The sequence below is a fragment of the Taurulus bubalis genome, assembly GCF_910589615.1.
Source record: "Taurulus bubalis genome assembly, chromosome: 4".
Classification (NCBI taxonomy): Eukaryota; Metazoa; Chordata; class Actinopteri; order Perciformes; family Cottidae; genus Taurulus; species Taurulus bubalis.
The window spans coordinates 31,946,180-31,961,098 of NC_136592.1; the positions used below are offsets into that span (position 1 = coordinate 31,946,180).

Consider the following 14,919-nt stretch of genomic DNA (forward strand, 5'->3'; position numbering starts at 1 on the left):
CTACACAATGTTATTATAATGTCGCTCCCAAATGGGTCTGATGGTGTGGATCTGACTGATGGATTGGATATACGGTGTGCTCTCAGGGTTAATTGAAGCCCATTAGAAGTGCTGCAGGATGACGTCTTTTTGTTGGCCAACCTGGAAGTAAGCATCGCAATGGTTCCCTGCTTAATAGCCAATGGGGTTTTTCCACTGGATTATGGATTATTGCAGAAAATAAAAGTCTGTCCCAAACAAACGTACACAATACTTACACAAGATCATCTGCGCAAATGGACGCCACTTTTTATGATTTTCCAAAGCGTAAATGCAATCAGGAAGTCCTAAACTTGGGTTAACCACATACCCTTATTTTTAGGTATCTAACCAGAATCCCATTCAAAAACCCATCGACTTCGAGACGGGGGGCCGGAACTGCATTAATGCCGACTCATCGCTGGGTTTTGGGACTCGTTCCCGCATCCCTCTAGGACACCTTCATCCACCGTGACTCACACAACACTGGGCCAGATGTTACCACGTGATGATTCAACCACTTTACATCACGTAGGGAATGTTGAAAAACTTTAAAAAAATAAAAAGTAAAGAGTACATTTGGCCCACTCTGTTCCATTAACCTTGTCAAGAAACATCCTGGCTTGTTGGTCAGCCAAAACTGAGCGTGCCAGAAAAAGTTTGAGCATAGGACGAAGTTCAGAATATTGATTATGATTTACAACTACTGAGAAAGCAGTCCAGCATGTGGAGGTGGAAATGGTATGGTGTTAGTATTACACAATACATAACCTTGTTCTCTTATCGCGTAGTACTGCATTTATTTTCTCCATGCAGCCACTGTTCTGGCCTTCCTCTTGTTCTTGGTAGTGTTTTGTAAAAAAACAAATAAAGTAGTCAGTAAAAAAATTAAGTAAAATGGAACATGATGGGGGGGTGGAATGGAAGTGATTAAAAGTAGAGTGAGTGTGTGTGTGTGTCTCCGGAATTTAAGATCACATGTAAATGTTGGGGGGGGGGAAATGGAAAATGACACAACATCATCACCTCACACCGGCAAAACGATTTGCGTCTCCGGAGGCAACGCATGCAGCATATCAACTAGATCGCTTGACTTTAAGACCACCGCTACAGATGGGTAATCATACCGGCAAATATGTGGGTTGCTGTGGGAGGAGAAGAAACAACAACAATCAAATGCAAATCCATTTTACGCACAGCTGTGCGGATGCATTTAATGATTACACTCACTGTCAGTGACGCACTCGGATCTGCTTTGTTGGAAGGAATGCGATGAGACTTCCGTGACTTGTTGTCTTTATCTTTAATGAAATCTTTGATATCTCGCAGCTTGTTTTTTTTTTGTACCGTCACTTGATCTGCACCATTCACATTCAGCACGCAGGCTCATTAATTGAATTTCTTAGAAAAAAAGAATAAAAGAAAAATCCACAAGTTCAAACGGTTCTGAGGTTATTGTATAACGCGGGCAGCAAAGAAACCGATAACTCATGTTTTAATAAATATGATTTCTAAATTAAATTTCAACGCCATAAATTAATACAGAAGGCAAAGAATACATGAATAAATCGTCAAACATTAAACTCACATTATGCTTACAGTTGATCAAGGCAATATATCAGAACTTTAATTCTAATGGCTCATAATAGCTTTGAAAGCAGGCCTTCAATTCAACAGGACACAAAGAGGAAGGCCAAAACACGTAACTTTTGTGTTCTTTTCATTCCAGCAAGCGGAAACAAACACTCAGGCTAACGGTCGCCTCGGGGATACAGACGTGCACGCATTGATGTAACGACCATAAAAAAACAGAAGCAAAGACAATACGACATCTGTTGCCATTAGACATACAACATGAAAGAAGGCGCGGGCGTCAGAAGCTCATGAGCGCGTCTCGCTCCTGCATGCTGGTGTAGAACGGCTTCCCGAACACGAACGAGTGCAGCCCCGCCCGCAGCTTCTCCGCGAAGGCCATGACAATGTACAGGTCCCCTTCCACCGTCAGATCCAGGTCCGTCTTCAGGTTGCGTAGGGACCGGAAGGGCTTCTTCCCCTTTTGCCTGCGGAGAGGAAGAGGAGGGGGGGAGACCGTGTCACTGCTAACAGCCGACGATACTCGGGGGTCAGAGGATCAGCAACTAGTTTTCGGGCTGCAGCTGGAGCACGGGGGCGCCGTCAACGCGATGAATTATGTATGCCGCTGCCGAGCATAAACAAGCTTGTCGAGGCACCTTGTATAATAGCGCGCCCTTTGACCTCGGGGCTGTTAGCGGCACCGTAAAGCAGGTGGGGGCGGGGCGCTTTCATCCTCTCACGCGAGCGCCTAAAGAGTGGGTTTGGCTTTATGGGAGCAATTGAAGTACAATTAATATAAACACATTTTAGTCAGGGGACAAGAAAAGAAGAAAAAATTATATATACAGTACCTGTATGTGTGTGTGTGTGTGTGTGTGTGTGTGTGTGTGTGTGTGTGTGTGTGTATATGTATATATATATATATATATATATATATATATATATATATATATATATATATATATATATATATATATAAAAATGGAATTGTGTATTTCATTTTTGTGACCAGACTGCAATACGTACGGCCGTGTCACTGAGTCTGTACTGCCGTGTTTCGAAGACGTCCTTTGAGTGGAAATGGTCTCAAACGTTTGAAATAAGAAGCTCCGGGACATATTTCTGGGTCGCTTACGTGCTCGTTGACGCATTTGAGGTAGAAAAACTAAAACGGGGAGCGACTGCTGTCCTGAAGGAGTGGGAAGGTCAGTCCACTGCTGAGGAGCGCAGACGGCGATGAGTCAAGCCCAGATGGAGCGCTGACCAGGTCGCCACGGGGACAGCAGCGTGGAACAGAGCGCTCGGGGGACGGGAGGAGGCTGAAGACGCGGCGGGGCCGCAAGCATCTCAGAGGAATGGCGGGGTTGTAGGAGGTACTTCTTCACAGTCGATGTGGGGTCGTGGTGATAATCGTTACATTCTGTAGATATTCTGCATTTCATTATTCTTATGTCTATTAGAGTTCAGGTTGTGCGAGGTCAGTTTAACAGATACTTTCTGTGAGAACAGTCCGGTTGTTTGACTAAGTTCTTCCAGACGCTACACCAGGCATCCAATGATTAGCACGCATTAACAGTCGACACGCCCCCAGTTTGGAGAAACAGACAGGAGTACCGGTGGCGGGGAGGGCTAAAACATTTTAGCCACAGAAAGCCCCACCTAAAAGCACACGTCATATTTAGAATATTTACGTCAAACAGCTCTTTCCGACGAGGAAACGGTCATTTTCTTTCGATCGTTTTCACGCTTCATCTCCACAAAAGGCGCCAACCACCATATACTGTCGTTAATACACTCGCTATGGATAAGTACCTCATACAGCCTCACTTTAAAAAGGAATCAGAAACTATCTCTTTAAGAGGGCGCTGTGAGAAACGGTAGGGTAACCGTGATGGGACGTTTTGTTTGTTTTTAACAGAGGAGCGTAAAGCTACTGGTTTCTGACTTGTTGGATCATTTAGTGAGCGTTCTGTTGAGTGCATAAGAGAGATGAGTCTGGCGTGGCGCCATCAGAAGCCACCAGGTCACCTTGCCACCTGGCATGCGGTCTCATTTCTGCAGCTCAGCGGGGGGCTGGGGGGCAAGGAGCGAGCATTTTCTTGTCAGACGATCGTAAAAACATCATTTAGAGCTTTGATGATGATGATGATGATGATGATGACGATGCAAGTCTCTCAGATGTTGTGCAGTGGTGAAACCGGGACGACCACAGCATGTGCTCGAGCATAATTTTCCTGCTCGGCACATTTTATCCCCTCCCGTCCCCCAAAACACGTGCTGTGTAGACGGGGGGGAAGCTGTCATTCTGGGACCCCGTCGAGGATTCATCGCCCCGCGGGGCTCAACATGCAGCCGCTTCGTCGCAGCTTCTTCCCTCCGCCGATCGGCATCATAAACCAGCCCCGTGAGCCCGACTCGCCCTCAGACATGAGCTACATTTCACTCATGTCATAAAAAAGGGGATATTTTGGCTTAAACAAGCTGAGAAATCTATTTTTTTTAATTATTGATTCATCTGCCGTGTATTTGTTGAGTCTATAAAATGTGAAAACTGCCCATCAGGATTTTCCAGAGGCCGCAGTAATACCCTCACGCTGCTTGTTAATAGTCTTGCATCATCATCATCGATCAGACCTTCATCAGCCCTCGACCAATAAAGGTCTGAAATGTCTCGAATACCTTCAGCTTTTTTCACATTACTAGAAAATTAGTCTTGGATAGCCAGACCAGATCGCCGCAGGGCTTTTTTATATATATATATATATATATATATATATATATATGTGTATATATATATATATATGTGCTGTGCAACACCAGCCAATGCACATTTTTTTTCTTCTTTTTTTTCTCTCTTGTTATTCTGTGTGTGTGTGTGTGTGTGTGTGTGTGTGTGTATATATATATATATATATAGTTATAGTGTGTGTGTGTGTGTGTGTGTGTGTACATATGACTGACCTCACCCTTGTGTGATGTTTACCAGTCAGACAAAAGCGCGTTCGAACAGGCTGCTATTCTGGTGTTACGGAGACACAGAGGGAGATAATTCATGCAGATTTGCCCGTTGCTATTGGTGACTATTAAAAAAAAAAAGAATCTTTCCACCCTCATATAGTTGTTGCCAGCTCAGCAACACTGTAACAGAACAAGGACACTTTGTATTTCCTTCACTCCTCTTGCAGACCCAACCTGATGGATTTAAAACCCAACGTTCCGCATTTGGTCATTTGTCCCTGTGAGCTTAAAAAGAAAAGAAAAAAACCCGGGGATAACATCATCAGATACAGAAAAGAAAAACCACTGGCAGCACTATTATGGGGGCCGCAGGGCGTGTCCCGTCTGTGTTGCTGTCAGAGCAAGGTCAGCGGCCGCTGTGCAAAGTTGACGCAAAAACACGGGTGAGTGTAGTGGTCTGGTCCTTTGCCAAACAATTATCCTTTTTTTGTTGTGATTAGAGTCTTAATATTGGCGACGGCTCTTACGTTTCGTCCTCGATGTACTTGAGCAGCGTGAGGGCCTTCCTGTGGAGCAGCAGCAGGAACTGGGCCAGGTAGGTGCTCCGCAGGGACAGGCCGGGCTTCAGCATGAACACCTGGGTGCGACACAGGACGTCAATTAGTAGTCCAGGCTACGGACTCTGCCGTAAAAAGTCTGGAACAATACCCCTAACGTCCCCTCCTTTGAGCTGACCTTGGGGGAGGAACATATTGCTGTTGTCTTGAGGAAGAACTTGTAACTCCGGGGGCGCTGATTGGTTGAGACCCGTGGGAATAGATTCTACAGCCTTTGTTTCAGGGAGCTTTGGGGCGCTTCGTTTAGGTACTCCCTGGAGCCTGATATAAACTGACCAATAGCATTGTACCGCAGACAAAATACCAGAATGTCTGACAATATTACACACCGCAGTGAAAAAACAAGGTTAGTCATAGACGGCTAATAGGGAGCCAAAATAATAAATCTACTACTTCTACTTGATGATTTCAGTTGTTTTTTTCTCGTTTTTTTGCAGTAATCCCTCAACAAGCATCAGATGGTGGAGTCCTCACTCAGAGTGAATATACTACATTATTTAAGAAGCAGAAAGCCTCGTGATTCTTTCTGAGTAACACATTTAAGAACTTAATATCGCTGCAAAAAACATTTGTAATAGAAATGGATACAAAAAAAAAATGGTGTGTACAAAGAGAAGAGGCAACAAAAGGAATGAACTCCCACCATGTTCTTGTGGTCCACTTTCACCAAGTCTGACTTTTTAAAGGGTGAACTACAAAAAGGTTCATCGCCTGATCTGAAAGGGAATGGGTTTGTTTTGGCAATGACATCCTGGGATAGAAGAATATTGATATTTATCCACATTCAAATTCACTTGGTATCTATGGAAGCCCCGAGAGGCAAGTTGTCTCCCTTTCTAAAGTCATTAGCACAGAAGTGAATACATATTCAGTTCAGTTTTTCTCTCACACAAAAAGCTATCTCATTTCTGTTTTATTTTATTTTATTGTTACATATTCCTATTCTGAAAAGAAGAAGAAGATATCACCATTATAAAACCTGCTGTTTTGTATTCAATGGTAAAAAGGAGTTTTATAAAATGATAAATGATGATACAAAAATCTTATGTTATATTATCTATTATGGTCCTAATCAATATGTTTCAAAGTTGATTTTTTCTCTTGTATCTTTGGACTCGGTTGAGCATTTTTTTTAAATATTAAAGAACATAGCAAAAAAAAAAAGGTGCTGCTGTATTCTTACCTCATCAATAAAGGACTTCACCAAAGTGTCTTTATGCATGACGTCTTGAAATATATTCCTAAAAAAAAAAAATACAAAAAAGGCATTGAGGTTATGATACCATGTAAGCATTTCGTTTTATATGATTGGATGTCAGAAATTCAATTAAAGAAATGCAGAGCTATGACTTGTGTAACGCGCAAATGGATACTGTGCGTGTGCGTGTGTGTGTGTGTGTGTGTGTGTGCGTCTTACAGGTCGGGCGTGAAGCTCTCGTCCGTGTGAATGACCGTGTCGGGGGCGATGTCCTCCTCGCTGTCCGTCTTCCAGAGGGCGCTCAGCTCGGACCGCATGTAGCGCCGCTGGTTGTACGTGTGCTCGTGGCACGGCGGCATCTGCTTGACCGTGTTGATGTCCACGTCGATGTGCGTGGTCGGGTACGGCGAGTAGAGCACCTGGCGGAAGGGCAGGACGAAGCTGCCCGTGGAGTCCTGGGAATTAAAAGAAACTGTATTATTAAAACCTGTGTATTATTGTGCTCAGTGTGTAGGAAATCAGCTTTCAAGAGGAAACAACAATAAACAATAGGAAGCTTTATCGAAGCGTCTTTACACATATCTGCCATGGATACACACACATAGGGATGTTAAAGCTACCCTGATGTTCATTCTTTGTTCAGGAATCGTGCTTTTTTTCTATTTTTACATGCAGGTCAGAAGGTCTAATAAATAATTTCCCTGTTTTGCGAGCATGCGGCTTCCAATTTCATTTTATTGTTGTTTCTCCCTGGGCTAGTTTCTCTTGTTTCCCCCCTGCATCGTATGTTAAAATCCATAAGACGTTCCTGCAGGAGCTCCACACGGACTCTTAAGCACTGAGCTAACAGGCACCGGCAGGTGTGTGTGCCGCTGCCTCTAATACTGTTCCCGTTGACGTGAAGAGCCGCCGCCTGTGCAACGCCAAGCCCACTGCAAACAGCAGTACATAATAAGTGATTGAGTAGATAATCACAACAATGAAACATGTGTAATGCTCGCTAACCCTCAACTTAAACTTGCAGTTGGATGATTAAGAATTTCATCTCATATTTCGTCTCAGGTTTTTCATATTTTATATAGTGTTCTCATAGTTTATATTTTGTCTCTTTCCTGTACAGTTTTTTCTTATTTTTTTTCCAAAACTGTTGACTTGGAGAGCGATGCGAAAAAAATTCTGATGAGTCTGGACTGTTGGTCTAGGCACAAATGGCCAAATAAAAACCTTGAACTTTGGAGAATACGAACAAAAACATATGAACACAAGACAAAACGAAAAGGCGGCAACGGGTCTGAATCGCATGCAGTGCAGTAAATAAAAATATCTTATTGCAACCATTTCAAGTCAAAAAAGAAATGAGGTCACAACAACATCAAACGCGCCGGCGGGAACAGAACGATAAGCAGCATTGGACTCATAATGAGGGGGAACTGGTGGCTACCTTGAGCAGACCCTGAACAAACAGGCCCGTGTCATATTTGAAAGAAGAGTCGGCCTTGCAGAGGCGGGAGCACTTCCTCTCCGCCGGGGTGAGGAAGAGGCAGAGAGTCCGCGCAATCTGTGGAGAAACGAAAACCAAATAGTCAGATTTGAACACTTAAAAAAAAAAAGGCCTTAAGAAAATAACTGGCTTTGATTTGCTTTCAGGTGAAAACAGCTTAAACTTGACATCACTGCAGCTATTTGCCATTCGAAGGCGTGTGCAAACTCATGCAACTATGCTGTATTAGGTGTACCGTTTAAACATGGAGAGAGAATAATTAGCTTTTTGTTTATGGTGGATGTCTGCACACCGGCCAGGCCAGCACATTTATTCAAGGAGCTACAGCTCAGCACAAAATTGGCTGAAGAAGCCCCGTTTTGGCAATAGACCTTAATGTGACGTTGGGGTCGAGGCTTGATGCGAGACACAAATAAAAGTTACGATCTAACTGGGGCTCAGTTCGGGCCTCGAGTCGACAAATCTACAAATTAAGGAGGAAATCCATTGGGCTGAAACTGTGAGCGGCTGTAGATCTCTTCAACAAACAGTGTATGCAATGTCAGTTTTTCTTCATCGTTTGATTCCGATATCTGCCCGCTAGGAGCAGCTGATGAGCTTTCTCGCGTTGCTTCTCTTTGGGAAACCGGTCGGCCGCTACTGAGCTGCCAAACACCCGACAGACATTTCAAAACGTCGGCTCAAGCGGCAGAGTGAAAAAGTGCACGAGGGGCTCATTAAACTCAAAAACAACAGACTTCAAAACATTCTAAATTATGTAGACGCATTACAAATGTGTTTGTGTGCGGCCACGAATACAGAGCATTTACCTTATTTACTTTCTCTGGGTTGCTTCCAACAACTATCGAGCAGCCGCAGGTCTGCAGATGAGAGCTGATGGCCCTGAACCAGAGACAAAGACACGCAAATTAGAACCCATTAGCTTCATTAGCATCGCTTTAATCGTCAATGACAGCTTCCAGGAATAATGATTGAAACAGAGGGAGGACGACATGAGGCTTTACTTGGAGGAGGCCAGTGGAGTTACAGCTGCCCAGTGATTATTGAATTTATATGCAGTTTGGTTCATTGTCTGGCCTTTTTCAATATATTCTAAAAGGTAAATAGTACATTTCATGACACGAAAAATGTAATGATTAGTTTACATTGGCTCGAGCGTGCAGCTACATTACATTACATTACATTTAGCTGACGCTTTTATCCAAAGTCTGCAACTAGTCTGTACGGAAACACTAAGAGGCGAGTAAGAAAGAAAAGAAGGTTTTGTCAGAAAAGCATGTAAAAGTGCCTTTTTTTCCATCTTTGAAAAAAGTGAAGTTTGTTCTGACCAGGATCATTGAGTTTGTTGTTGTAATACTAATTTCACTAAGAGGCAAAAAAAATATTCTGGCAAAACCTTTTATTTTCACATTATTGTCACACAGATGAAGACAAATGTAAGGAAATTAAGGAGGATTATCCCGGCAAAATCAGTTTTTCCAACCTGTTCTTTAGTCGTAAACACAGGAGAAAAAACCTTTCTTTACTTGCCTTTTTCAATATAGTCTAAAAGGTAAATAGTAAAATTCATGACACAAAAATGTACTGATTAGTTTTACATTGGCTCGAGCATGCAGCTACATTACATTTAGCTGACGCTTTTATCCAAAGTCTGTAGCTAGTCTGTACGGAAACACTAAGAGGCGAGTAAGAAAGAAAAGAAGGTTTGATCAGAAAAGCATGTCAAAGTGCCTTTTTTTCATCTTTGCAAAAGATATTCTGGCAAAAACCTTATATTTTCACATTATTGTCACACAGATGAAGACAAATGTAAGGAAATTAAGAAGGATTATCCCGGCAAAATCAGTTTTTCCAACCTGTTCTTACGTCGTAAACACAGGAGAAAAAGCCTTTCTTTACTTACGTGCCTCTCAAGTCTTCCGTAAGTCTGCTATTCTCTTATTAAAAAAGCTCAATCGGCTATGAACGTCCTTAAGATTCAAGTAAATAAATGACAGTGCTACACATGCTTTGTCATCACCACAGGATGCGCAGCTAATCCCGTTCAACTCGAGAGCGATTGGGAGCTCCGCTGCCGGAATGGACTTTCTGGAGTCTCGACACTAACGGCGATTTTAGCTTTCGTTCCTTTCTCAAGAGGAAACTTGGGCTAAGTGGCGAGCCATTAGTCATCATCAGAAGGCTGATGGGTGTTAAATGGGCACTGTTCATCATCTGCCTGTACCGGAGAGCGCTTACTTGTGGAGGAAATCCTCGTGGCAGCTGTCCCCGATGTCATCATCATTTAGCACGGTGTCTTTTATCTACTCAGCGGGAGCGAAAAAACAAATTAGTCATTTTAAGAATCGGTCTCAACAAAGACAACAACAAAAAAGTGCTGATGGGCACATTTGCAAAATGAAAAACGCAAAAGTACCATCGTGCAAACAATGTGGGAAACAAGCAAGAAAGATTCCAGGGAGAATCCTTGGTGTCGCTTTTTTTTTACTTTTAGCAATTTGCATATTAGAAGGAAGCAAATATGTTCAATCGCACTGGGTGGTAATCTAGGCAGGGGACCTGGGTAATTTAAACCTCTTGGAAATAGAAACTATTTGACAAGTGAAATAATAAAACAGAAAAGTTGGAGAAAGAGGTTTTTTCTTTCATCGTCAATCAATAATAGTCAATTGTAATTTTGTGTGGAAAGAGGAACGAGCAAAATACGTTTTTCATTGTACGGAGTAACTCTGTTATCTGCGTATATGACAATAAAAATACATTGAAATCACTGGAACCATGACACTGGGATGATAAGCTATTAATTCAGCCATCAACAAGGAACTGGTTCACACTGTTCACCCAAAGCTTAAAAGAAAAATGAATTGAACGTTGCGGCTTTTAGCTCTTTTGTTGATCACTGCTCGTTCCGAAGTATGAGCAGTAATGTGTGTGTGTGTGTGTGTGTGTGTGTGTCTCACATTTATGTCTTCTGGCACGCTGTGCGACTTCATCGAGGCCAACAGCTCCATGATGGGGACAATCTCCAAGCTCAGCACCGAGATGATGTTGTAGCCCTGGGGTCGAGGGAAGAGGAAACAGTGAACTGAAGCGCTGCAGAAATACTACAGCCGGTCGACTGAGGGGACCCGGGCCATTTAAGGATTCGAACGGCATGTTCTGCATTGTGCTCGAGAGCTGGAGCCTCGATCGCAACGTGAAAAGGACTCAACTGATGCTGTGGAGTTACCGCTGCATTTTGCACAAAATAAAAGCCATTAGAGCGAGACTGTTTTGTAAAATGTCCCGCTTGGTACATATATTGGTCACAACTTAAACACTCCTTAAAAAAAAGTTAGGTAAAAAGGTACATTCAGTTGTTTGAAATGGCTCAATACACACAGCTGTGCAAGAACTTTGCCTGAATAAAATACAAAAATCGAATAATGATAAATAATGATTCTAGATTGGAAAAACCCAAAGAATAAGTAAGAAGTAACAACAGCACTATTCTGGTTTTGGCACTCAATGGTTCAGATACATACAGATGCATTATGGTCAGTGCCAAAAAATGTACTGGGGATCAATATTCAGTCCTAGGGCCAGTGAGCCGAACTTGGCAGCAACGAGGACTCCTATATATGTTTTCAAAGCAACACAAGATGAGTAACGGAGCACCAAAACAAATGGCAGAACTGTGGGCGCATCGGGCAAAAATATAAAAAACCTACTAAAATATTTACTATGACAGTCTGACAAGAGGAACACTGTCTAAATGTACAACTAAGTAACAGGGATATGCACACTACTGGTTGACATGCAACCAAGCGGACCCACTGTGAACAGCAGTGTCTGCAACAGCGATATATTTTTAGTGTTGTGCGTCGTGTTATTTTGCCTCCCCTGATTATTACCTCCTCACTAGCTTTCTCCGTAGGAGCTCTCAGACCTAATTAGCTAATTTAGTCCTCTGTGTTGGGAGGCTGCAACTTTATTATTCCGGCAATGTTGTTGCGATCCCAAATGGTTAAAATAGAGATGATAGATGACTTAATATCCACTCCCAATCAGGAACCGAGGATAGATCAGGTCTTAAAGTAGGTTTATGGGCGTGAAGGGGAATAATTTACACTCTCTCGTGTCCAATAGTGAGAAGCCAAGGGATCGACGAGAGGCAGGCGGGGTACCTTCTGCATCCAAATGCGTCCCTTGCGGATAACGTGCTTCAGCCTCTCCACGCAGATGGTGTGCAGAGGCAGGTAGAAGGCCAGCTCCGTCTGCGGCAGGATGATGGACAAGGCGCACGTGTTCTTGTCCCCCTTCAGCTCGCCGTCGAAGATGAGGGACACGATGATGACGCCCTTTTCCGCCAGGACGAAGAACTTCACGTCCACGGCGCCGCACTCGGCGCTGCGCAGGATCTCCCCGTTGAGCGTGTGGTTGGCCAAAAACGTGACCTCGTCGTCGCTGAGGAACATCAACTGGTCTCCCTTCGGCGTCCAGATGTGCCGCACCCGCGGACCCAGGATGTTGTCCCAGTAGGCGAAGGTGGCAGCCAGCAGCGGGCAATCTCCATCCACCGCCACCTCAGACTTCGCCACGGCGGGCGACTGGGGGGGACAGCCGGAGGACATTGGAGGGGCCTGGAAATGTCACCTTCTTCCCCCAAGTGTCACAGTGAAGGACAAGAACACCTGCAGCAAATGACAGTTATCAGCTCTTGGTGACGTAGACTTCTCTTCCAAATGTCTCTAAAGCACTTGTAATTGCACAATGATTGGAAATGTCGGCTCACGCAGTACAAGAAATCCAATGAACCCAAGGCTTCAAGTGGAAATGAAAGTAATGTGTTTGGGTTGCTGTTGCAGTCAGCTGATACTTCTCATCCAAAGCCAAAGCAACTTCTCTATTTCTGTCAACGTTTGACACAAATGGATACACACACCTTTCAACATATGTGGCCTTTTTCATACTTTATTCATTTTTAGCTTAATGAACGTCTGTGAAATGCTTACCTAAAAGCCTATTCCATACTTTGTACTTACAATACAGCTCCCTGCGTTAAGGTGTCTTACCTAGAAACGCTAAATAAATAAATACAGCTGCTACTCGATTTAACCAATGTGTGCCGAATTTGCCAGCAACTTCTGTTCCTTTCAGGTGTGTAGCCGTTGCGTTGCCAGGTCGCTCTCTCACTTGGCAACAAGCAATGTGCCCTTATATTGACGGCTTTTACAACCGACTATGGTGTCAATGTTTCCTGTTCAACGTTGCACAAGAACCAAACCAAAATGTATTAGTTAAACTAGCTTAAACATAAAGGTAAGGCGCCAAATAACGTACTTGTTTAGCTAACAAGTCAATAATTAGCAGCAGGCTAACTCAGGGTAGCTCGCTAACTAGCGCTAGCCAAGCTAGCACAGGAATGACATCATGACTTACTTGTTCTGCACCTTTGGGTGCTAAATGGCCACCCCGCAGCGTTTATTGAAGCACGAGTTTTATCTGTTGCGGAACTGTCATCCTCTCATTTGTTTTCTGTTTGCCATAGCATGTAGCTTGACGCTCCGGTGGTGATTATCCAGCTGCAATGTTGTTGTCTTCAACACACTTCCTGGTACGTCAGCCCCACGTCAGCCCTACGTCAGCCGTTTGACGGAGATGCACAGCGACCTCTAGAGGGCGAAGCGTGGCAGTGGCCAGTGAGTCAATGATGTCATTTGTAGTCCAGAGGGGCCACCTGCGTAAAATTAGTTATTGGACATAATTTACACGTGAGCCTTGTCTCACGCATGCGTGTATCCGCGGGGCAGAACTCTTTTGTGTTTGCCTTTTAATTTCATCCTCTGAGGGCAGTGTGAGTCCAAATGAATAGCAACCCACTCCACTCCTGCAGGTACTGTTTTTTTTCTGTTTCCCTTTCCTGTTCCTCTTTTCAACTGTAAATTACATTCATGACACCTCCCATGAGTCCGTGGCTGCAGACCTCCTCCAGGGGAAGAGTAACTGTGTCAACCGATGTTAACATGATTGTGTTATTTCCCTTCGGGGCATGTGTGATATTTTCCAATTTCACCCCTTGTCCTCCTTCCATTCACCAACAGGAAAATTAGGGAGTTTCTTTCACACATCACACATGTGAAGATGAGCTCTGGGTGAAAGCGTGTGCAACACCAACAAGCCGCTTCCCAGTAAGCCCCACACGTCACAGAAATTCGGTTGAATTACTAAATTACTATGGGACAATGAATTCCTTCACACCTATTCACAGCTCTCTATATTTGTCGAAACGCTTTAACTTGCACCAACTAGCAATATTATTCCGAATAATCTCAGTGAGCCACCAGGCAGCGAGCCCTAACTATGTCACAGTTGAAAATTGTGCACTCAGCTGTGACACAACCTCATGTCCTGTAATTTGGGGAAATTTGGTGTAGAGTAGCAGCAATTTAAAGACAGAAAATAAGATATCAAAACAGCAGGGATGAAAGATATATACAATAATAATAATAATAAAAATAAATAAATAAAAATAGCTGGGATGAAAGAAAAGCACAGTATTAATTTAGGTTAATTTAAGTGCAAAAGTGCAAGTATGTATACATGTGTATATCAAGTGTGTGAGGTGTAAATAAACAATCAATAACAAACAATAGGAGAGTGCAAAAATGCAAGTTATGTACGTAATATGTGAAGTGTGGATAAACATAAACATGTACAGTGATTAATCAGTGATTAATAATGCACACATTTATGTTTCTGTATCTTAGTCTTTGCACAAATTGACCAAACAAGATGTCGCGTGACGGCACATTTTGCTGCATTCAGACACGATGAGGATGTTCTGTTCCCATTTCATTGATATTGGCGGGTATAAGCGTACGGTTACTACGTGACTGTGCTGCCATTCATCTGTGGCCTACTAATCACATCCAGGCGGCCTCTGAAGATGTAGGACTCATGGGAACCTTCTCCAAATAATCCTGAATATTCTTTGACACCTTCATATTCTTTCCATCGCAGCTTTCTGTGTTTCTTTTCCCCCCTCTTTTCTTTTATCCAAATGCTTACAT

At 43.3% G+C, this 14,919-nt stretch overlaps 1 protein-coding gene across 1 annotated transcript; it reads right to left on the reverse strand.

Annotated features, from left to right (window-relative positions):
- Positions 1–1,284: 1,284 nt before the first annotated feature.
- c9orf72 (C9orf72-SMCR8 complex subunit) lies at positions 1,285–13,363 on the reverse strand. Its single transcript, XM_079217371.1, has 10 exons — positions 13,289–13,363; positions 11,977–12,540; positions 10,828–10,923; positions 10,106–10,170; positions 8,677–8,749; positions 7,808–7,924; positions 6,586–6,821; positions 6,352–6,409; positions 5,079–5,188; positions 1,285–2,078 (listed from the first exon to the last, which is right to left on the reverse strand). The coding sequence occupies exons 2-10, from the start codon at positions 12,478–12,480 to the stop codon at positions 1,892–1,894; spliced, it is 1,446 nt and encodes a 481-aa protein (XP_079073497.1). The 5' UTR covers positions 12,481–12,540; positions 13,289–13,363; the 3' UTR covers positions 1,285–1,891.
- Between the last annotated feature and the right edge of the window lie 1,556 nt (positions 13,364–14,919).